Source organism: Panthera pardus, unplaced genomic scaffold (genome assembly GCF_024362965.1).
Source record: "Panthera pardus isolate Hobbes unplaced genomic scaffold, ASM2436296v1 HiC_scaffold_16, whole genome shotgun sequence".
In the NCBI taxonomy this organism is placed as follows: Eukaryota; Metazoa; Chordata; class Mammalia; order Carnivora; family Felidae; genus Panthera; species Panthera pardus.
In genome coordinates, this window is record NW_026526721.1 from 97,299,972 (window position 1) to 97,322,917 (window position 22,946).

Genomic DNA, 22,946 nt, shown 5'->3' on the forward strand with positions numbered 1-22,946 from the left:
CCTTTTCCGGCTTCTTTGGCTCATGGCCCCCTTCCTCCATCTTCAAAACCAGCAATACTGGATGGAGTCCTTCTCATACCCCATCACTCTGATCTCCTGTATGATTACACTGGACTCACCCATAGCATCCAGGGTAATCTCTCCATCTCAAAGTCCTTAATTTATTACACCTGGAAAATCCCTTTTGTCATGCAAAACAACATATTCACACACTCCAGGGATTAGGACATGGGCATTTGGGGGGACTATTATTTTTGCCTACTACAAGCACTTGCTAAATACATCATCCTTCCGGGGATTGAGACAAAACACAGTTCTTCCATGCAGAAGATTACAAGTGAGGAGACATTTGGAGCGCTTGGGTGGCTCAGTCGGTTAAGTATCTAAGTCTTGATTTTGGCTCAGGTCATGACCACAGTGTTGTGAGATTGAGCCCCACATTGGGCTTTGCTCTGGGTGTGGAGTCTGCTTAAGATTCTCTCTCTCTCTCTCTCTCTCTCTCTCTCTCTCTCTCTCTCTTCCTGTCTTCCTCTCTTCCTCCCCCCTCTCCCTCGGCCCCTCCCCCCACTTGAGTGTGCTCTCTCTCTCTCACTCTCTCTCTCTCATATGTGCCATATGTTACAGTATAAATAACTGTAACACTGTGGAGGAAACAACTATCTGCCCTGGGTTGAGAGTGAACTAGAAAAAATTTGGGCTAAAAGACTACAATTATTCTTGACATGTTCATATGACTTTGTCACTTTTTAACCAGGTTTTGAGACTCTGGGATATTCAGCACCAGCTGTCCATCCAGAGAATAGCTTGTTCTTTCTCCAAAAGTCAGGACTTCAGATGTCTCTTCCACTTTGATGAAGCCCACGGACGACTTTTCATCTCATTTAATAACCAGCTCGGACTGTTGGCAATGAAAAGCGAGGCCGGCAAGAGGGTGAAGAGTCACAAGAAACCAGTCACTTGTGCTCTTTACAATTCAGTCTTGAAGCAGGTAATGATGCTTCTCTGTCACTCTTCTGACACGTCCCCATGTCCAGAGGCTCATTTCCTTAATTCAGTGTAAGGCAACTGAGGACAAATAGAAAAAACAAAACGTGGGGAAGAAATGATTTAACAGCCATGTGCTTTTCTGCAATAATGTGTGTTCAGGTGGAATTGAAGGGTGATTTCGTGTCCAGCCCGTGACCACAGCAGCACAGATAGAGTTGTAAGGAATTAGGATAGTCCGACTAAAACAAACACAACGTGTAATATAATTGAGCTTCTGTTTGTCGCTCGCTAGTTTGGGTCTTGGTGCCAAATGCCAGTGAACCTGGCTGTAAAGTTCTCTTTTATGAGCACCATCCTCCTGGATCTCCGCGGAAAGTTCTGAAATATGCATGAAATGTAATTAGCAGAGATCCATTTTGCCAGGCATATTTTACACCAGCGGCTCACAGTGGCAGCCCGGAATGTATTCATAATAAAATGATTCAGTTAAATGTGGCGCCACTTGGTATGCAGCGCCAGCGGCGTCTGTCTCCCCGCTACTTTAATGACACTTTGCAGCCTTTGCTTACGGGATCGCCACCTGCATGTCAATGAGGACGCCCTTGCTCCTCTGGAGCAAAGATGCCGCGCAGACCCCAGGCCTTCCGAGAGGACCAGCGTGCGGCGTCGTGGAGGGAGAGGCACCGGGGAAGTTTAGCCTGCTGCAGTGATCACCTCAGGCCTGATGGTAACTGCACAGCAGGAGCGGAGCAGAGAGCTGGTAGCCAGCTTGCGGCCAATTAAACAATAACTCCAACCCGTCCTCCCTTCCCTTCCGCAGAAGCTTCTGCGCTCGTGCAGAAACGAGTGGTTCGGTTTTTGTGCAAGGGGTGGAAAGCCCTTTGTTGGTAATGAGTAGCATGCCGTGTCACTACTTTAAACACTCTGTTTTCTGGTTATTGTAGGAGATAAAAATCCTTTACAAAACAATCCATTTTGAATTCCATCTGCGGGGAACATTCTCCCGTAAATGTTTTACTGAAGTTTATGAAGGCAGCCAGTTAATTCGGCTCCCTGGTGGCCACTGAGAGATGTTATTTATTTCCAGGAGAACATTTTGCTAATTGAGATCTGCAAAATTAAAAAGCTAGGTCTGTATGTGGATGTGAAGATCTTATGTTGTCTCGCCATTAGATGAGCAATATCCCAGGCGGAATTCAGGAAACGGGACACGAAGATGAGGAATCTCCCATTTGGGATGTGAAGATAAAGCCAAGATAGCGGAAATACAGGCAAATGGCAGGGAACAATAGAACGCGCACATATGGGGTACGAAGTGGGAAGAATCACCGTACGGTTGAGTTGGGTGTTCACACCTCTACTTATTTTTGCTGTTAGCAGTGTAAATAATTAAAAGCATTAATATGTATATAAAGCACATAGAACCGTCCCTAGCATACGTGTTTCGTAACTATAGCGGCTAGGCTACAGAGAAACACTTTAATGTGGCATTACATTTATAATTATAAAAATGTATTGCAGTTAGGAGCAAAGAAAACAAAGTCACCCACAGTCCCATCCCCCAGTGAGAATGTATCATTTCAGAGTAATTAGACCAAGCAAATAAAACAGTTTTGAACAAGTCCAGGTGCCAGGAATGAGGAGTCAGATTCCTACACTCCCGTCTCTTTCTTCCAGTAGCTCGGGGAGATTCAGGTCCAGAACATCTTGGTGTTCACTGCTAAGCAGGGGCTCAATTCAGGATTGAGGGATGGAAGAAGGGAGGCAGACACATTACTAATTCACACCTTCAAAGTGGAATACAGTAAAACGCAGTAGAGATGAGAGCAAAGTGCTGTGTCCCCGGCGGGTGGTCAGTTCTGCCTGGGGCTGGGCTTGGTGACAGAATAGAGCCCTGAAGTCTTAGAGTGGGACTCTCTAAAAGGGGAAGGAAACAGTTCCAGACAGAAGACACAGCATGAGCTTTCAGAGAGCCTCCCGTATTCACAGGACATTTTTTTTTTTTTTTTCTTTTTCAACAGGGAGAGGATTTATTCTGGTGTTTGGAGGTACTTAGCAAATGTTGTGGGAGTTGAGGCAGTAAAGGGAGTTTACAGCCAGATTGTGAATGTCATTCACTGAATGTACTACAGCCTGGTCTTGGAAAAATAAAGCATGGACTTGAGTTTAAAACAGCAATTTTCGGGGTGCCTGGGGGGCTCATTTGGTCACATGTTCAGCTCTTGGTTTCAGCTCAGGTCATGATCCCAGGATGAGGGAATTGAGCCCTGCATCGGGCTCTGCGTCGAGCTCCATGCTGAGTATGGAGCCTGCTTGGGATTCTTTCTCTCCCCCTCTCTCTGCCCCTCCCTCCCTCCACTAAACTAAAAACTAAAAAATTAAAAAGAAAAACCCAGCAGTTCACAGTGTGACCTCAGACCCCTGAGGGAGCTCGGATTCTTTCAGAGAATCTGCAAGATCAAAACTCTTTTTATCATAGTAGTAGTCATTCGCGTTTTTCATTATTGTCTCCTGAGTGTATACTGGGGTTTTCTAGAGGCTGCGTGAGGGGTGATGACATCATTGCTCTAATGGCTAAAAGAATATAAGCTTTTGTATTCTTGTGTTTTCACAGTTTCTCAGTTTAAATTTCTAATATGGTAAATACATAGTATATTTATCTTTGTCTCTATCTCCCACATAAACTAAACCTGTTTGGATTCTTCAGTAATTTTTAAGAGCGTTAAGGGATCCCAAGATCCCTTTGGGAGAGAGAGAGAGAGAGAGAGAGAGCGCACGCATGGGAGGGGCAGAGAGAGAGAGAGGAGAAAGAGAATCCCAAGCAGGCTCCACAATGTCAGAGAAGAGTTAGACAAGGTGCTTGGACCCATGAACTGTAAGATCATGACGTGAACCGAAATCAAGCATTGGACACTTAACCAACTGAGCCATCCAGGTGCCCCCAAGATCTAAAGTTTTTAGATCCGCTGAGTTAAATCAGAGTTCAGGGTCCAGCAGATAGCTTAACATGTCTAAGCTTCAGTTGATTGACTCTTAAAAATGTATGTGTCTTGTGGGGAGGGTGTTGGGTGACGGAGGTGGGGAGCATAGATGTGAAATTGGCAACAGCACATATCTCTGCAGCATTGCTTTGCTATAGCCTGCCTCTTAGAAACAGCCAGCTTTATCAAGGCTCCCCCAGCCCCCTATACCTCTCAGGCTAAATGCTGGTGATTTACGACACTACTATTCTTAAACTTCTTGCTATTCCTTAATCTTTGTTTTAACCATGTGCATGTGAAAGCAAGATGTTAGGAGGATTAGAATGGAGGAGGGGATCCTGAATTGGGTTTATTCAGGAACACCACTTTAGGTGAGGTAGTTGTTGATCCTGCCCCTTCTCTCCTCACTTCCTGCTCATAAACATTCATCCCCAGAGCTCCTCTTGGTCCTCTCCGCTCCCAGAATCTGCAGGGACACCCCACACTTACCTCTCCCCTCTCTGAGTGTTGCTCACATTTCTAGTTGTTTCCAGTCAAACACTTAACTAAACTCCCATTTTTCTCTGCTCCTTTGATTTTGATGTAAGGGGAAAGATCCTTCCATTCCACTTCTGTATCTTCCTACAACTCCTTAGACTCTCCCAAGCATCACATACATCTCAATTGCTAGATTTGGTCAAATATCACCCTTTCTCATTCCAGGTTCAAAAGGAATCCAGGCTTTTTCAGTCCACAGGAACTTGTTCTTTGGTTATCTGGTTTGGTGGGGTTTTTTGTTTTTTGTTTTGTTTTGTTTTGTTTTGGTAGACTTTCTCTTTGTCTGAGTTTAATGAAAACCTCCCTTTCTGTTGTCATTTTAATATGTTGCAGAAGCTTTATTACGGCAGAGACCTGACATAATCCCTGTATTAAAGCAACTGGGCGCAGCTCTGCGACTTTTCTTTATCCACCTGCCTTTTGGTATCCTTGTACCCTAATCTAAGAAAGTGATGTTATACCCTGCAAAATCTTTTAAAAGAAACCACATGCTTTACCTCACCCGGCAAAGCTTGCCCTCACAGCTCACAGCAGAACAAGTTGGGACAGGATGAAGGAGTCCCTGGAATGCTGAATTTTGAAAGAATCAAAGGAACTCAATATCCCCGAGGCAGTTCTAATGAACTGTCTTTGCACCGAGTTCTTAAATGGAGCTTTTATTAAAAACTCATGAGGTTAGGAAACTTAAAAAAAATGTATTTGTAGGACTCCTATAAACTGGAATAGATAAAATTTCTGAGTAATCACTCTGGCTCTCATCCTAATGATGTGGGTTTATGTTGTTTTTGTAAAATATGGTGATGTTTCAGTTTGTCTTGCGTCTAGGACATATTTATAGTCAGACTAGATATTTAGGCATCATTGCATTTAGGCAGGGAACCATATTAACTATTTTTTATTATTTAAATAACTTAGCTTTGTAAAGCACTACATGCTTATTATAAGAAATTAAAACAATGCAGTAAGCTCAAATAAGGAAATAAGTATTGCTGAAATACCATCAATATGTTCTAAATATCTCTGTGTGCATAGAATATTTTATATAAATATGGTTCCGTAAGGTTCTTCTTTATTCTATAATATATTGGAATATATTTCCTTGTACCTAAGTGTATGTAGGTCTACTAAATCATTTTTAAAAAGCAGCACAGTATCCCTGTGTGTGTATCATAATTTACTGATCCATTTGCCTTGATGAGAATTTTGCTATTATGAACTTTTTTGTGCATAAATGTATTCACACTCATGACTTTATTTCTCTAGGGTAAAATCTTAGGAATGAATTCTAGGTTAAAATATATGCATATTAGATAATTTGATACACAAATTGCCTCCCAGAATCTTACCATTTTACCCAATCTCCAAGAGTAAGCATATTAATCACATGCATGGTTATGTAAAGAGACATGTCCGCGGCTGCCTGGCTGCCTCCAACAGGACCCTTGAGATCATTGGTGGGGTTCCCACGTCTCAGCATGGGATGTTGACTTGGAAAATTTGGAGACTAGACCCTCTGCATATTAGCCAGAGTGGTGCTCTTTATCGAGGACCACCTCTTGTACCATCACAGCAAGCATAATGCCAAATCATTCATTAAATATGGGGCTGGAGCCTGGGTGGCTCAGTCGGTTAAGCATCCGACTTCAGCTCAGGTCATGATCTCGCGGTTGGTGGGTTTGAGCCCCACATCAGACTCTGTGCTGACTCCAGCTCAGAGCCTGGAGCCTGCTTCTGATTCTGTGTCTCCCTGTCTCTCTGCCCCTCCTCCACTCGTGTTCTGTCTCTCTCTGTGTCTCAAAAATGAATAAACATTAAAAGTTTTTTCTTTTTTTAAATGGGGCTGGACTGTAATTTTTTAGTGACAGTGTATCTCTTGTCCTCTCTTCTGCACACCATTTTTTGGGAATTGAGATATGTGAGAATCTAACCAATTCAATTGGTACTTCCCTTGGTAATTGTAAATCTGAGCAAAGGGAAGTGGACAAGCTTGAGGGAAATTTATCTCCGCCTTACAAGACATTATACCTCTTTAGTGCTTGTATTCAGGTCAAAGCCAATGAGTTTCTCTTTTGAACATAGCTGGATGAACACTGATGAAAACTTTCTCCTTGCCTGCCTTATTTGCTGGACTCCAAGTGACCTTCCTTTTATTGGCACGGCTCTTCTTAAGTGGTCAGCTTGAGGCTGTACTTGGTTACATGTCAATCCTGAGGCCATGGGCTCTGGTCACCTGTTGGAGATATGGGGAGTACCCTCGTCTTAAGGTTACACCAAATCATATATATACACACATATGCACATATGCATATTTAAATGTCATTAACCTGGAAAGAAGAACACATTTCAATGTTACAAAACTCAAAAGGATGTTGAGTGAAAATTTCAGTGAAAATTTCCTCTTCTCCATCTCTACCCACTCAGTTTCCTTCCCTCGAGGCAACCAGTTTTGACTTTCAGGAACTACCTTTAACCGCTATTCTATTCATACACAAGGAAACATATATACTCACTTTTAAATATGGATAGATTTAATTCTTAATATTTAAGAATTGATGTTATTTTAAATGCTGTTTACACAAACGATAGCATATTGTATGCACAGAAACACTGTTCTGTACATTGATTTTTCACCTAACAATACAGCCTAAAGATCATCTTATCTCATTACCTAGAGTATAGCCTCTTACTTTGTTACAGTTGCACAGTCTTCCATTACATGGTTGTAACAAAGTTTTTTCCTCAGCTTTTACGGACATTTTTTGATTTCAGTATTTTTATATTACAAATAATGTAGTAGTTTTCAACCTTGAACACACAGGTTTTAGCACTAGTGAGGAAATATCTGTGGAATAAATTCCTAGAGGTGAAATTATGGAGTCAGAGAGTATTTATGTCAGTAACCTTGATGGATATCGTCAAATATTCTCCATAAAAGCCACCCTTTCCTCAGCCTCTCTCAACATCACAGTCTCAGCCTTTTTTAAAAAAGAGTTTGTTTTTTTGAACAACACTTTTAGGTTCACAGCAAAAGTGAGTAGAAAGTACAAAGATACCCGCATATGCCCCCTGTCTTCCCACGCTCATACCCTGCCCCACTATCCACACCCACCACTAGAGTGGTACATTTATTGCAAATGATGAACCTATACTGACACATCATTATCACCAAGTGTAACCACAGTTTACATTAGGGCCAATCTTGGTGTAGTACATTTTGAGAGTTTAGACAAATGTATAATCTCATGTATCCACCATTATAGCATACAGCCTTTTCAGATTGGCTTCTATCACTCAGTAATATGCATTTATGTTTTCTCTATGTATTTTAATGGCTTGAGCGATTTTTTTTTTTTTAATGTTGAATGGTATTCCATTGTATAGATGTTCCACCGTTTATCCATTCACTTACTGAAGGACATCTTTTTTTTAAAATTTTTTTTAATGTTTATTTTTGAGAGAGAGAGAGGAGAGAGAGATAGAATGCAAGTAGGGGAGGGGCAGAGAGAGAGAGAGAATCTGAAATAGGCTCCAGGCTCTGAGTTGTCAGCACAGAGCCCAACGCAGGGCTCAAACTCACGAACCATGAGATCATGACCTGAGCCCAAGTTGGATGCTTAACCGACTGAGCCACCCTGGTGCCCCTTACTGAAGGACATCTTGGCTGCATCCCTGTATTGGCTATTATGAATAAAGCTTCTGTAAACTTCCATGCATAGGCTTTTGTGTGGTCATAAGTTTTCAACTCCCTTGGGTAAATATCAAGAAACATGATTGGGAGCTTGTATGGTAAGAATATGCTTAGTTTTGTGCCTCCCAACGTGGCTGTACCAGTTTGCTTTCACACAGGCAATAAGAATGAATGATCTTACTGCTTTACAGCCTCATCAGCATTTGAGGTTGTCAGTGTTCCAGATTTAAGCCGTTCTATTGGAACGTATAGTGTGTACAATAGATGTATAGTATCGCATTATTATTTTACCTTGTATTTCCCCAATGCCATATAATGTGGAACATCTTTTCATATGCTTATTTGCCATTTGTTTATATTGTTTGGTTAGGTGTCTGTTAAGATCTTTGGCCCATTTTTAAATTTTTTTTTTTTTAACGTTTATTTATTTTTTTTGAGACAGAGAGAGGCAGAGCATGAACGGGGGAGGGGCTGAGAGAGAGGGAGACACAGACTCGGAAGCAGGTTCCAGGCTCCGAGCCGTCAGCCCAGAGCCCGACGCGGGGCTCGAACTCACGGACCGTGAGATCGTGACCTGAGTTGAAGTTGGACGCCTAACCGACCAAGCCACCCAGGCGCCCCGGCCCATTTTTTAATTGGATTGTTTTCTTGTTGAATTTTAAGAGTTTTTGTATATTCTGGGTAACAGTACTTCAACATAAATGTCTTTTGGAAATGATTTCTCCAAATCTGTGCCTTACCTTTTCATTCTCTTGACAGTGTCTTTTGCAGAGCAGAAATTTTTAAATTTAATGAAGTCCAGCTTATCCGTCTTTGTCTTTCATGGACCATACCTTCAACGTTTTATCTAAGAAGTCATTGCCAAACCCAAGGTCATTTAAATTTTCTCCAAGGTGCCTTCTTGGCGTTTTACAGTTTTGTGTTTTATGTTCTTAGGTCTGTGATCCATTGTGATGGTTTTTGTGAAGGGCGTGAGGTCTGCGTCTAGATTCATCTTCTTACATATGGATGTCCAGTTATTCCTGCACCATTTGTTGGAAAGACTATCCTGTCTCCGTTATACCGCCTTGGTTTCTTTGGCAAAGATCAGTTGACCGCATTTATGTGCATCTATTTTGGGGCTCTTTTTTCTGTTCCATTGATCTAGTTGTCCATTTTTATGCCAGTATTATACTGTGTTGATTACTGAAGCTTCATGGTAAATCATGAAGTTGGCAGTGTCAGTCTTCCAATTTTGTTCTTTTCCTATAATATTGTGTTAGCACATTTGGGTCTTTGGTCTCTTTATACAAAGTTTAGAATCGGTTTGTCAATATCCACAAAATGACTTGCTGGGATTTTTATTTGCATTGCATGGAATATATTGGTTAAATTGGGGAGAACTGAGATCTTCACAATATTGAGTTTTCCTATCCATAAAATATGGAATATCTCCATTTAGTTAGTTCTTTGATTTCATTTATCAGAGGTCTGTAGTTTATGTCATATAGATCTTGTTCATTTTTTAAATTATACCTAAGTATTTAATTTCAGTAACTATGAATGTAAATGGCATTGCAGTTTTATTTTGAAATTCTACTTTTCATTGCTGCTTTATAGGAAAACGATTGACTTTTATATATTAACCTTGTATCCTGCTATCTTGCTGTAATCACTTTGGTTCTAGGAGTTTTTTATTTATGCTTTCGTATTTTCTACATAGAGGATCATGTCATCTGTTAACCAAGGCAATTTATTCCTTCTTTTCTAATCTTTATACCTTTTATTTCCTTTACTTGTCTTAGTGAGTTAGGTAAAGTTTCTAGATGATGCTGAAAAGGAGTGATAAGAGGGGATATGCTTGCCTTGTACCTTAGTATGGAAGCTTCGTGTTTCTCACCATTAAGTATGATATTAGCTCTATGTTTTTTGCAAGTACTCTATCTACTGATATATATATATATATATATATATATATATATATATATTTTTTTTTTTTTTTTGATAGAGACAGAGAGAGAGAACGAGGGGGAGCAGGGGAGGGGCAGAGGGAGAGGGTGAGAGAGAATCCTAAGCAGGCTCCCCCATCACAGAGCCTGACAACTGTGAGACCTCGATCTGAGCTGAAATCAAGAGTCAGTCACTTAACCACCTGAGACACCCGAGTACCCCAAGTTTACTGACAATTTTTATCATGAATAGGTATTGGATTTTGTCAGATGCTTTTTCTGCATCTATTAATATGATCACATGATGTTTCTTCCTATCAATGTGATGGTTTGCATTAATTGATTTTTAAATGTTGAAGCAGCCTTGCATACCTGGGATAAGTATCACTTGGTTACGCTATGTGACTTTTTTTATGCATTGTTGGATTTGATTTGCTATTATTTTGTAAAGTATTGGTGCATCTATGTTTATGAGACATATTGGTCTGCGGTTTTATTTTCTGTAATGTCTTTGGTTTTGGTATTTTGTTTGGTTAGGGTGATGATGGCCTCATAGAATGAGTCAGGAAGTATTCCCTCTGCTTCTATCCTCTGAACAAGACTATAGTAAATTGGTATCATTTCTTCCTTAAATTTTCATAGAATTCATCAATGAACCCATTCAGCCTGTGCTTTCTGTTTTGGAACATTATGTGTTTTTAACTTTTTTTAAGTTTATTTATTTATTTTGAGAGAGAGAGGCAGGGAGGGGCAGAGAGAGAATCCCAAGCAGGCTCTGCACTAACAGAGTGGAGCCTGATGCAGGGGTAGAACTTCATGAACCATGAGATCATGACCTGAGCTGAAACCAAAGGTCACGCTTAACCAACTGAGCCACCCAGGTGCTCCTGTTTTAGAATATTATTAATTATACAGGTTCATAGAGGTACATGCACCCCAGTGTTCATAGCAACCTTGTCAACAATAGCCAAACTATAGAAAGATTCCAATTGTCCATCGACTGATAAGTGAATAAAGAAGATGTGGTACATATATACAATGGCATATTACTTGGCCATCAAAAATAATGAAATCTTGCCATTTGCAATGACATGGTTGGAGCTAGAGTGTATTACACTAACGAAATCAGAGAGAGACAATTAAATACCATGCAATTTCAGTCATGTGGAATTTAACAAAATAGATGAACATTTGGGAAGAGGGAAAAAGAGAGGGAAACAAATCATAAGAGACTCTTAACGATAGAGAACAAACTGAGGATTGATGAAGGGAGGTAGGTGGGGGATGGGCTAGATGGGGGATGGGCATTAATGAGGGCACATATGATGATGAGCACTGAGTGTTGTATGTTAAGTGATGAATCACTGAATTCTACTGACACCAATATTGTACTGAGTGTTGACTAACTAGAATTTAAATAATTTTTTTAAAAAGGCACATTATTAACTATTGATTTAATTTTTTTCACTGATATAAGCCTATTTGGACTTCTCTTATGTTTATTTTTTTCTAATATGTCTATTTCTTGTGAGAATTTGGGAAGATTGTGTATTTAAATAAGTTGGCCTATTTTGTCTAGGTTGTCAAATTTGTAGGCATAGAGTTTTTATAGTATGTATTCCTCTATTATCCTTTTAATGTATATGGGATCTTTAGTGATGTCCCCTCTTTCATTTCTGATATTAGTGATTTATGTCTTCTCTCTTCTTTTTTTTCTTACTTAGACTAGCTAAAGTCTTATCAGTTTTACTGATCTTTTCAATAAAGGTTTTGGTTTCACTGACTTTATTAATTTTTGGTTTTCAGTTTCATTGATTTCTGCTCTAATTTTTTCTTTTCTTCTGCTTACTTTTAATTGCATTAACTTTTCCAATATATGCATAAATTTTCCTCTAAGCATTGCTTTCTCTGCATCCTAAAATTTTTATTTGTGTTTTCATTTTAATTTAGTTAATATTTTAAAAATTCTCTTGAGAGTTTCTTTGACCTATGTGTTATTTAGAAATGTACCATTTAATCTCCAAGTTTTAAGGGATTTTTCTAGTTACCTTTCTGTTGTTGATTTCTAGTTTAATTTCACTGTGGTCAAAGACCAGACATTGTATGATTTTTATTCTTTTAAATTTGTTTAAGGTGTGTTTTATGTCCCAAAATATGGGGCATATTATTTTGGTGACAGTTCCATACAAGCTTGAGAAGAATATGTATTTTGTCATTGTTGTATGAGGTAGTTTATTTTATATTTGTATCCACTTGATTGATGATATTGTTGAGTTCAACTATATCATTACTGATTTTCTGCCTGCTGGTTCTGTCCTTTTCTGAAAGAGGAGTGTTGAAATCTTCTATAAAAATGGATTAATGTATTTCTCCTTACAGTTCTACCAGTTTCACCTCCTGTGGTTTGATGCAGTTTGTTAGAGTCACACACATTAAGGAATGTTATGTGTTCTTGGAGACTTGACCCTTTATTATTATTCCCGTCTTCATCCCTAATAACCTTCTTGCTCTAAAGTCTGCTTTGTCTGAAATTACTATAGCTACTCTCACGTCCTTTTCATTTGTGTTAGCATGGCATATCATTCTTTGTCCATTTTACTTTAAATCTGAATGTATTTTTATATTTAAATTGAGTTTCTTTTATACATATAGTTGGGTCTTGATTTTCGATCCAATCTGACAATCTGGCTTGATTTGTTCATTTAGTGCATTTAGATTCAAAGTGATTATTGATATAGTTGGATAAATAGCTTTCACTTTGTCACTGTTTTCTATTGGTTGCCCTTGTTCTTTGTTCCTGTTTTAATCTTCTGTTCCTTTTCTGTGGTTTTAATTGATTCTATTTCCTCTCTTTTTTTAGCATATCAGTTACATTTTGCTTTTAGCTTTTGAAAAATGGTTGCTCTAGAGTTTTCAATACACGTTTATAACAGATCCAAGTCCGTATTCACATAACACTATATTACTTTACAAGTAGTTTTCATGCCTTATAGTAACAAAATAATCTAATTCCTCCCTCTTTCCCCCTGTATCACTGTTGTCATTCATTTCCCTTATATATTAGCATATATCTCTATATAATCATGTGTGTATACATAAGCATACATAATTTAGTGCATTGTTGGTATTATTGTTTTGATCTGTTAGATAAAATTAAGATCAATTAAGAACAAGAAAAATAAAAGTTTTTATTCTACCTTTACTTATTCTTTCTTTAATGTTTTTCCCTTTTGGTGTAGATCCAATTTTCTGACTTTATTTTCTTTATCTTTAAAGATCTTCTTTTAACATAGTTTGAAGGTAGGCCTACTGGCAACAAATTCCTTTAATTTTTGTTTGTTTGAGAAAGTCTACTTCTTTATTTTCAAGGTTATTTTCACGAGATATAGAATTCTAGGTTGGGAGGTTTATTCTCTCAACACTTTAAATATTTCACTTGACTCCCTTCTGGATTGTGTTTTCTAAGGAGAAGTCAAATGTAATTCTTATCTTTATTGTTCCTTTGAAGATAAGTTGTCTTTCTTATCTGGCTTCTCTTAAGATGTTACCTTTGACTTCACTAGGCCTAGGTGTTGCTATTTATTTATTTATTTATTTTTCTTTTTCTAGCATTTATTCTGCTTGGGGTCACATGAGCTTCCTGAATCTGTGGCTTGGTACCTGTCATTAATTTGCCAAAATTTTCAGTCATTACTGTTTCAGGTATTTCTTTTGTTCCTTTTTTTTCTTCTCCTACTTGTATTCACACTGTGTGAATATTATACCTTGGGTCGTTGCCCCACAGTTCTTGAATACTGTATTTTGTTTTTGTTTTCAGTCTTTGTCCTCTGCCTTTTCAGTTTTCAAGGTTTCTATTGATATATCCGGAAGCTCGGAGACTCTTTCCTCAGCCACATTTAGTCTGTTAGTAAGCACATGAAAGGCATACTTCCCTCCTGATCTGTAGCACCTCTTTCTGGTTCTTTCTAAGAATTTCCATCTCTCTGCTCATGTTACCCATCTGTTCTCACATGCTATCTTTACCCATTAGAGCCTTTAGCACGTTAATCATAGTTGTTTTAAATTTCCGATCTGATAATTCCAACATCCCTGCTGTCATGTCTGGGTGTAATGCTTGCTCTCTTTCTTCAAACTATGTTTTTTTTTTGCCTTTTAGAATGTTTTGTAGTGTTGCAGGATCTTTCACTACAATACCCAGAATTCGTTGTCTCTCCGCGTTGAAGAATTAAGAGGTGGACACAAAATGAGCAGCAGGAAAAAGTTTATTAGAGTATAAGATTACGAAGTTAGACTAGTAGGAAAGCTCTTTACAGATAGGGGATATTCAAAAGTGAATGCCCCCCGACAAGACGCAAGGGTCTTGTTTTATAAGGTTTTGGTTAGCCCTCCCCTACTCTCCCCTTCACTTCCTCCTTGTTCCTTCTCAGGTTCTACCCTTATTGGCTGGATAACTCGAGGTGTTGAGTTGTCCATTCCTGATTGGTTAATTTCCATTGTATGCCGGGTGGCCTATAGCCATACCTAGGTCTTTCCTCAAATTCCTGAGGGAAACCTGAGGCACAGTAGGTGGGGGTCTGTTAGTTCTTAAGAGGAACATTGCACCTGAGGGGATTTGCTATGGTCAGACACTCCCAGCATTGTTCCAAAATATGTGTTTTTCCCTACCCAGGGACCTCAGGCCCTAATCTTTCCCTCTCTGCCTACTGAATCCGATCTTCTCCTCTCATAGTAATATTTTCTTGATAGTGGGACATATGGTGAAAGGAACTGCTGTAAATAGGCCTTTAGAAGTGTGGTGGTGAGGTGGGGGGCGGGGAAGGATTCTATATTCCTAGGATTAGGTGTCAGTCTTTTGTGAGCCTGTGCTTCTGGACATATGTGAGCTTCACATAGGCTTCCCAGTTGTTCCCCACCCTTATATCCCACAGGAAGGCTAGAGCCAGCTAGAATATGGTATTTTCCTTCCTCAGGTCAGTTGAGTGCTGATAAACCCCCAGCAGGTGAGGCCCTGGTTAAGTAGTTTCCCTCCAGCGCAGACCTTGTTAAGAGGAACAGAATTACTCTAATGTATTTTGAAATCTTTTCTTTGCTTCTGCCCCTGCCGGAAGCAGGAGGGGGTTTTTCTCCAAAATTACAGTAAAAACCTGGTCGATATCCTCAAAATAAAGCTCATAAAATTGTGGGGCCCCCCTATGACTGGCTCCCCCTGGAATTTTTAGCTCTCAGACTCGTCCACTTAGAGCCTCCAGCAATTCGTCAATTACGGTTCTTGTTTTTCTATCTCAGCACTGTTTCCCGTGGAGTTTCGGTTCAGGAGTTCCTGCTCTGGTAAATTGTTATTTTGTCTATTTGCCTGTTGATATCTCCAGTTCTGGGGGATAGCAATTTGCCCTCATTTCTATTATTGATCTGGGAAGGGTTGTTGATTTTTGAATTTGTTTGGCTTTTTACTTACTGTTAGGGTGGATGACTTCTGAGCAGGCAGAACTGGAACCTTGGAAGTCCAGTCTCAACTGCTTTTTGAAGTAGTGTTTTCTCAGCTATTTGTTTAGAATGAGGGAAGTGGTGAGGTTTTAGTCAGAGTTCCCAATACTTTGTATTGAGCAAGTGATTTTTAACTTCTTTAAACAAGAGTTTTCTTATCTATAAAATAGGGATTATAATACCTCCCTTGTAGATGTTCTGACAAAGGACAAAGGATATTCCATATAAACACACATGGAACAAAGCAGGAGTAAAAGCTAAGTAAATATTAGCCAAAAAAGAGAAAGTGGTATTTTTCTGTCACCTAGTTCCTGGGGATGCCTGGTGATTTGGAAAGTGTTTTGAATGCCTATGTAAGGTGGTCACAGCCTGCTGCCCCTCCCCTCACTCACACTAAGCCTACCTCCTTGCTAGTCCTTGAATGTGCCGAGGGCACTTTACCTCAGGGCCTTTGCACTGCTGTTTCCTTTGCCTGGAACTTTCTTCACTTAGGTATCTGTGTGGCTTCCTCCTTTACCTCAGTCATGTCTTTCTTCAAATGATTCTTCAGGGAGGCTTTCTCTGAGCCCCCAGCTTTGCATTCACTCCCAGTGATTTCTTCCTCCTTCTCAGTTTTATTTTTCTCCATAATGCTTATCACCACTAGCCATATATTTTTATTTTATTTTGTTTTCTCATCTGGTTGCGTCTTTTCCTCCACTAAATGTAAGGGCAGGGATCGTTTACTGCTGAATCCCCAACACCTAAATCCCGGGTCTTCCATATTGTAGGGGTTCAGTAAACTCGAGGAATGAATTTGAAAGAGCAAATTACAAGTTACTCTACAAGAGGTAATAAATAAGATTTATAAATCGAGAATGGCTGCCTTAAAATATTTGAATCCTCTTCCGTACCAGGACTTAGATATTATCATTCCCCTCGCCTCACTACTTACAGAGATGTAACTTCTAAGAGATTTGATGCACAATAGAAATAAAGGAGGTACCCTGCTTTATATTATGGGGCCTCAAACAGGACTGACTGAAAATAGAACTATAAACAGCAATTAAATCAAATGTCCTCACCCCTTGGTAGCCAGCGATATCTGCTGCTGTAATTTTTGATTTCCCTTCCCGCTTAGACCTAGGACTTGGAATGCATGGAGAGACAACTAAAATGCCTACTGCTGTTGGAATATAAGAAGACAATTAAGGGACATGGATACAACCTCGTATCTCCTAGAATTGCTTCGTTGGCTGTGACAGCTTCAGATGAGAGAGACAAAAAGACCCATATATTCCTAAATGGTTATTAGCTTGGGTACATAAGGTGGAGAACAACGATTTGCTCTGAAACCCACTCGCACTGGAGTGAAGTTCTTAGGGTAGTGTCATTTCTGCCCTGCATACTGCCGGGGCCCTGCTGCGTCCTCGTCGCTCGAGGTCTCATCTGATAAGAAGCAGCCAGGAATGAACCAAAAACTTCATGAGATTTGGTATCATCAAAATCCGGCCTGTAAATACGATGCCAATACTTATTCCTGGGCTTTATTACTGAGAAAATCAGCTTGCTAAAAATAAAGTCCTCACCGTCCCGTAGTCAAACACTTCCTTCACCTGCCAAGTGATGTTAAGTGCACTCCTCTCTCACCAAACTTTGAAAGTCTTTTCGCCTGTCTTGCTATTCTTGTATTCTGAGATTGTCATAGTGACAGCAGAGTCTGGTTAATCCTGGTAGGATGTTTGTGACACAGTCAGTCCTTGTTTTTCAGCACATTGTTTTCCTGGAGGTTGCAGACTGCCATAAAATGAAATCCGACTGGCTATATACTCTTGCCATTATTGATTCTGATTTCATGAAAAATCATCCAATGAGCAGAGAAAGGTGCTGAAAACTGATGAATAGCGTTGGGGCTCAGCCAGGTGGGCAGCGGAGGGAGAGTTTTGCTGCAAGTAGCAAAGTGTGAAAGTTACTAATTCCTCATTGAATGTCTACAGCAGATAAAAGTGGTGTGGTTGCTGATTAGATGCTTTGTGACGCGGACGATGCCAGTCTCGGACAAGTGGGCAAGCCTTCTCCTTGAACATGGTCACATTTTACTTTGCTTTTTTTGTTTTGTGTTGTTTTGTTCTTATCAGGGAATGCCCATCATTTAGTATGGAAATGCCTAACATGTAAGTGGTCAATAAATACTTTCTGAATAGAAATAATAAAACCCTTCACAACCTTTAACCTTTTCTTAAAACACCATCAAAATTTTCACTCATGCTTGGAAAATTGTATGTTTTCATGGTTTTGTTTTTGATGAATGCAATTGAAATTCGTAGGTAATTACGTGAAAAATTCACAAATCTGATCTAATTTGAAATTTCAGTGTACATCTACAATCTGGCTTCTAAAATTGTAATTGTCTATATTCGCTGTCATGGTTGAAAGAAAGAAAGACATTAAATATTTTTGAACTAGTTTGGATATGAAAAGTGATATCACCTAAAATAGAGAGTCAGACAAATAAAGCTTAACTAGAATAGTAACACTAGTTAACTTTTATGGCTTATTTATTGTATGCCATGCACTATGCTAAATGCTTTATAAATATTAGTTTAGTTAAACCTTTTAAAAATGGTTTGAGGCAGTTACTATGATTCTCCCTGGTTTATAAGTGAAGGAACTGAAGCTTAGAGAGGTTAAGTAATGAGCCCAAGGTCAAACAATTGGCCTCCAAACTTAGGCATCCTAGCTTCAGACCTGGTGCTCTCGACCCCCATGTGTATTGCACACAGCAAAGCGGACAGAAACACAGTCAGTTAATATCGAATGGTAATTGAAGAGGTAGGTCACATTGTTTCAAGATTCAGGCCATTTGTCCTAGAAACCATGCTGTTGTTTCACAACGGTGATGAAATATTTAAGCTACTTTTGATTTCATGAGAGAAAATGTGTAACATACATATAGTTTTACATCATTTAAGAAGTTGTTTGATTCAGAGTCGCAGTTTGTAATTTCAGGGGAAAAAGGCTGTAAGAGATCATGTGCTCACGATCAGTTCTCTGCTGAGCACAAATGTTGCTAAATGGTGGCCCTTTTTTTTCCTCTTTTCTCCTTTTTACCTCTGAACTGCTGTTTCAGGTGAACATCTCTTGCCTGGACTATGACAGAAGTCCCCAGATGGTCTTCCTACACCCCCAGCTTGTTCTCCACATCGTTGCCAGGAGTACCTTCACAAACCGACCAACAAAAAATGCTGTATCACTCTCGCCCTCACCAAGAACAGTGATTGCTGCTGATTTTGAGGCATACATTCCACTTGACAGTCTCTTGCAAGCTAAGGCCCCTACCTAGTCATTTATACACATGACTCATTATTCTCTAACATTGCTCTTTTCAAACATTTTAATTGCAGTTTAGCGGACATACAGTGTCATGTGAGTTTCAGGTGTACAGTATAGGGTTTCAACGTTTCCACACATCACCTGGTGCTCATCACGGCAAGTGCACTCCTTAATCTCCATCACCTGTCTCACCCACCCTTCCACCCCCTTCCCCTCTGCTCACCATTGGACTAGTCTCCCTGGTTAAGATCTCCAGCAAAGCTCAGTAGGAATTTCAGTACCAGTCACCAGCTTGCTTCTTCACCTCGTATCCCACCGTCTATCTCCTCCTCTGCGCACTCTGGCTCCATGACACTTCGTATTGCTTCTCATGCGTAGAATACTGCCTAAGTTCTCTCTTCTAACCACACTCTTAATTATCTGGAATACTATGCTACAATAGAGAAGGCCTGATGATGTGTCTGTCATAGATAGCCCATGATTCAAACCTCATTATGTAGGCTTGGGAATGGTGCTTAGCTGATTAGAATCTCAATTTCGTCCCTAGTAGAATGAGGGCACTAACATTATTTACAGCGTTTTTAGAAAGATTAAGTGAGATACGCAGTGTAAAGGGCTTGGCATCCAATAAATGCATGTTCCTATCTTCAATCCCACATTGACCATCCTCACCTTTTATGCCCCATCCCCCATCCCAGCAAGTGGATTTTGGGTTTTCCTCTCTGTGCCTCTGCAACAACCAGGGGAGAGACCTCTAAACCTGTAGTTTTGTTTGGCATTTGTCTGTGTCTTGTCTGTTCTGTCTACGCCAATAGTGCTCAACCCAGGGTGCACACTTCAGGAACCCGAGAAGCTCTTTAAAAAATGCTCCTTCCTTAGTTCAGTTACAGCAGAGTCTCTGATCTGGTACACAGGCATGGTTTGTAAAGTTCCTCGGGTGATTTTTGTGTTCAAGCCTAGGCTGTAGATTCCTTCAGAGCAGGGATTCATTAGTGATCCCTGCTGCTCTCACGGAGCTGGGCACAGAGTGGATATTCAGTGCTTGCCAACAAAACGAATGAAAGCATGCATGTGTGATGGCCAGCTCTCGAGGCTTCTGAATATACATTTGATACATTTTAATAACTTATGTAATTATAAAAATGGGATACTCAAATTGACATATTATTGTCACACTTAACATTTATACCATGGTAATCGATACCTATGAAGACAAAAACATGCCAGAAGTTCTCTCAAAGTCTACCTGTTACTTCAGGCCCCTTCCTATCTACCTATTTGTATGTTCAGTGTTGTCCATTTGGTTTTCATTCTTTTGGGTCTCAAAATCATATGGGTGAGATGATTTTTTAAAATGCGTATTTATTTATTTTAGAGAGAGAGAGAGAGCATGAACACAAGTGGGGGAGGGGCAGAGAAAGAGAGAGAGAGAATCCCAAGTAGGCTACACACTGTCAGTGCAGAGCCCTCCACAGGGCTCAAACCCACGACCTGTGAGATCACGACCTGAGCCAAAGTTGGACACGTAACCTATTGAGCCACCCAGGCGCCCCTGGGTGAGGTGACTCTAACCTCTTAAAGGGTGCCTAAATACCTAGCGCTGAAATTAGCAGGTGGCTTGCCACTATAAAATTTCCCATTGTCGGGCTACTATATGTGGTCCCATCCCTTCTAGCATTTGCTTTGTTGCCTTCCTCTTGGGGTGTATATTGCAGACTTAGATTTAATCCTCCTGTGTTCTTTGTTTTTAGCAAGTCATGAATAATTGTGTTTCGCTGTAGGCATATATGCAGCACCTTGAGAAAGGAGGAAGAAAGGGACTAATGGCGTTGAAAGTGATAGCTCTAGCATTTTGTTAAAATTAACTCCCCTCCCCCCCCCCCCCCCCCCCCCCCGATAATGTTGGGTAGCACTTTCTTTTCTGAATGCTAAACGGAAGCTGGTGCATAGTAAAATGCTTCTTTTCATATAGTAAATAGTGTGGGAGCACCGTGACTTAAAATCAGCTTTGTCACTTAAATGCAGAAGATTTTAAAGTTTATTTTCAATAGGACTCGATTTCAGTACGGCCTCTAGACAGTAAGCTGAAGGGTGGGTAAAAGAAGCAGAGTCCTATCTTTTCTGGTAAAGAGACTCATGACTGCATTACCTCAGTTCTAGCTGAAGAATTGAAATGTTACCAGCTTAACAAAGAGAAAGTAAGTATGTTACAAATGCGCCTCTAACTATGGCGGTGGATGGATCTCAGTAGTGGAAATTCACAGATTAGATATTTTTATTGAAATAAAAATGGTGGCTTCTGGGACTGTATTTAATTTCTTTACAATGTTATTTTCTCTTAGGTAATCAGCTGTGATGAGGGGTCTACTGTTGCCTTCTGGATGATAGACACTGGGCAGAAAATCAAACAGTTTACTGGTTGCCATGGCAATGCAGAAATCAGCACTATGGCCCTTGATGCAAATGAGACACGGCTTTTGACTGGCAGCACAGATGGGACCGTAAAGGTGAGAACACAGTGATGCTTTCTATCCACATATGAGGAGGCTAAAATACTATGTGAAGAGACACAGCTATAGCTATATTTGTTTCTGCCTTTTTGGCCATGCAAGAGGAAAGACAAGACAAGATTAGAAGAGTTAAATAACCCATACCATCTAATAACAAAGCTGTTAGGGAAAAAAAAAAGCCTCAGTGGAAAAATGAATAAATGATTTCTCTGAATAAATTATTTAGAATAAAAACACAACTTGGCATACTTATTTCAGAAAGCCTTTCTCAGAGTTCTGGATAGAGGACTACTTTGGGGAATAAGAAGTCTGAATAATTTTCCTATGCTTCAGCTAATGTCCCTAGTTTTCTTCTTAGTTTGTAAAATGAGAAATCAGTGCAACCAAGAAAACTTGTTAAAATGGCACAGATGCAAATTTGGGGGCAAATGAATATTTCAAAATCAACCCATGTTATAATTTGCACGTTTATGTGAAGGCAAGTGAGACAGTGAAGACGGATAGTAGAAAGAACAATTACTATCTTATTTATTATCATCCTAAACCTACAGTATTTAATACTTCCACTTTTATTATTTTATAGCTATTACTAATTTCTGTTGGGAGATGAGAGCTATTATACTTTGAAAAATGATCAAATTTTCATGCAAAGCTTAGATATTTGCTATCTGCAATCATGCCTACCAGTGAATCTTCTCTGCCCCCCCCTCAGCTCTGAGACTAATGACAATCTTTGATTGGAGATGGCTTGTGACACTTTGAGGCAACAGAAGGCAGTTTCCCAGAATAAGCTTTGAATAGTTCTCAACTTCTGTCATAACTGGAATGAGAAGGGTATTAATTAGGTGTATCTTCCATGGTGGGGTGTATGTTGCATGCCGGTAGCCTGCCAACGGGTTAACGGAAGGTTATCTGGATATGTACGTGGAACATGATGGAAGTTGGCGTTCAGGGGATTCTAGGGTGGCACCTGTCAATGTGAAGGAGGTGCTGTGGCAGGCTGCAATGAGAATTTCTGAAAATCAACAGAGCTGGGCCTCTGGGAAGGTTAACAGCATGAGGTTAGGGACTGAGAGCTTGGGTTTAAGTAATCTAGTTTACGGGACTACTGGAAAGGCGTTGGGAGGGTAATGGGACAATTCCAACCCCAATAGTCAAGGTGGAATAAACAAGAACAAATGAAACTGGAGTATCAGACAGGCTTAGGTAAAAGGAACAAGTGAGTAGCCCACTTACTAGTCCCAGGGTATGAGACTGAACTGAGAACTGAAATGAATAGATGAGGTTTCTTTCACCCCTGTCTTGGAAAGTAACCAACTACACAGTCTAGAGTAGGGCAAACTTACAAACCTACAGGGGTGCTAAGAGCTTGCAGACAGTCCCAGCTAAAGGACTTAATAGGACTTGGGGACAGTCAGATCTTCGCGATACCTATGTGTGGGTGTTATTTTAGGTGGGCTTGGTAGGAGCCATGTTGAGAGAACAATGAAGTGACATGGGTGAAGAGCACCCTTCAACA

General features: G+C 40.0%; 1 protein-coding gene across 1 annotated transcript in view; it reads left to right on the top strand.

Moving 5' to 3' along the window:
* WDR49 (WD repeat domain 49) overlaps positions 1–22,946 on the top strand; it is a 139,729-nt gene that overhangs the window by 58,351 nt on the left and 58,432 nt on the right. Inside the window, exons 7-8 of the mRNA XM_053903659.1 lie at positions 755–988; positions 21,260–21,424. Of these exons, the coding sequence (XP_053759634.1) occupies positions 755–988; positions 21,260–21,424 (399 nt within the window). The remainder of the gene's footprint in view (positions 1–754; positions 989–21,259; positions 21,425–22,946) is intronic.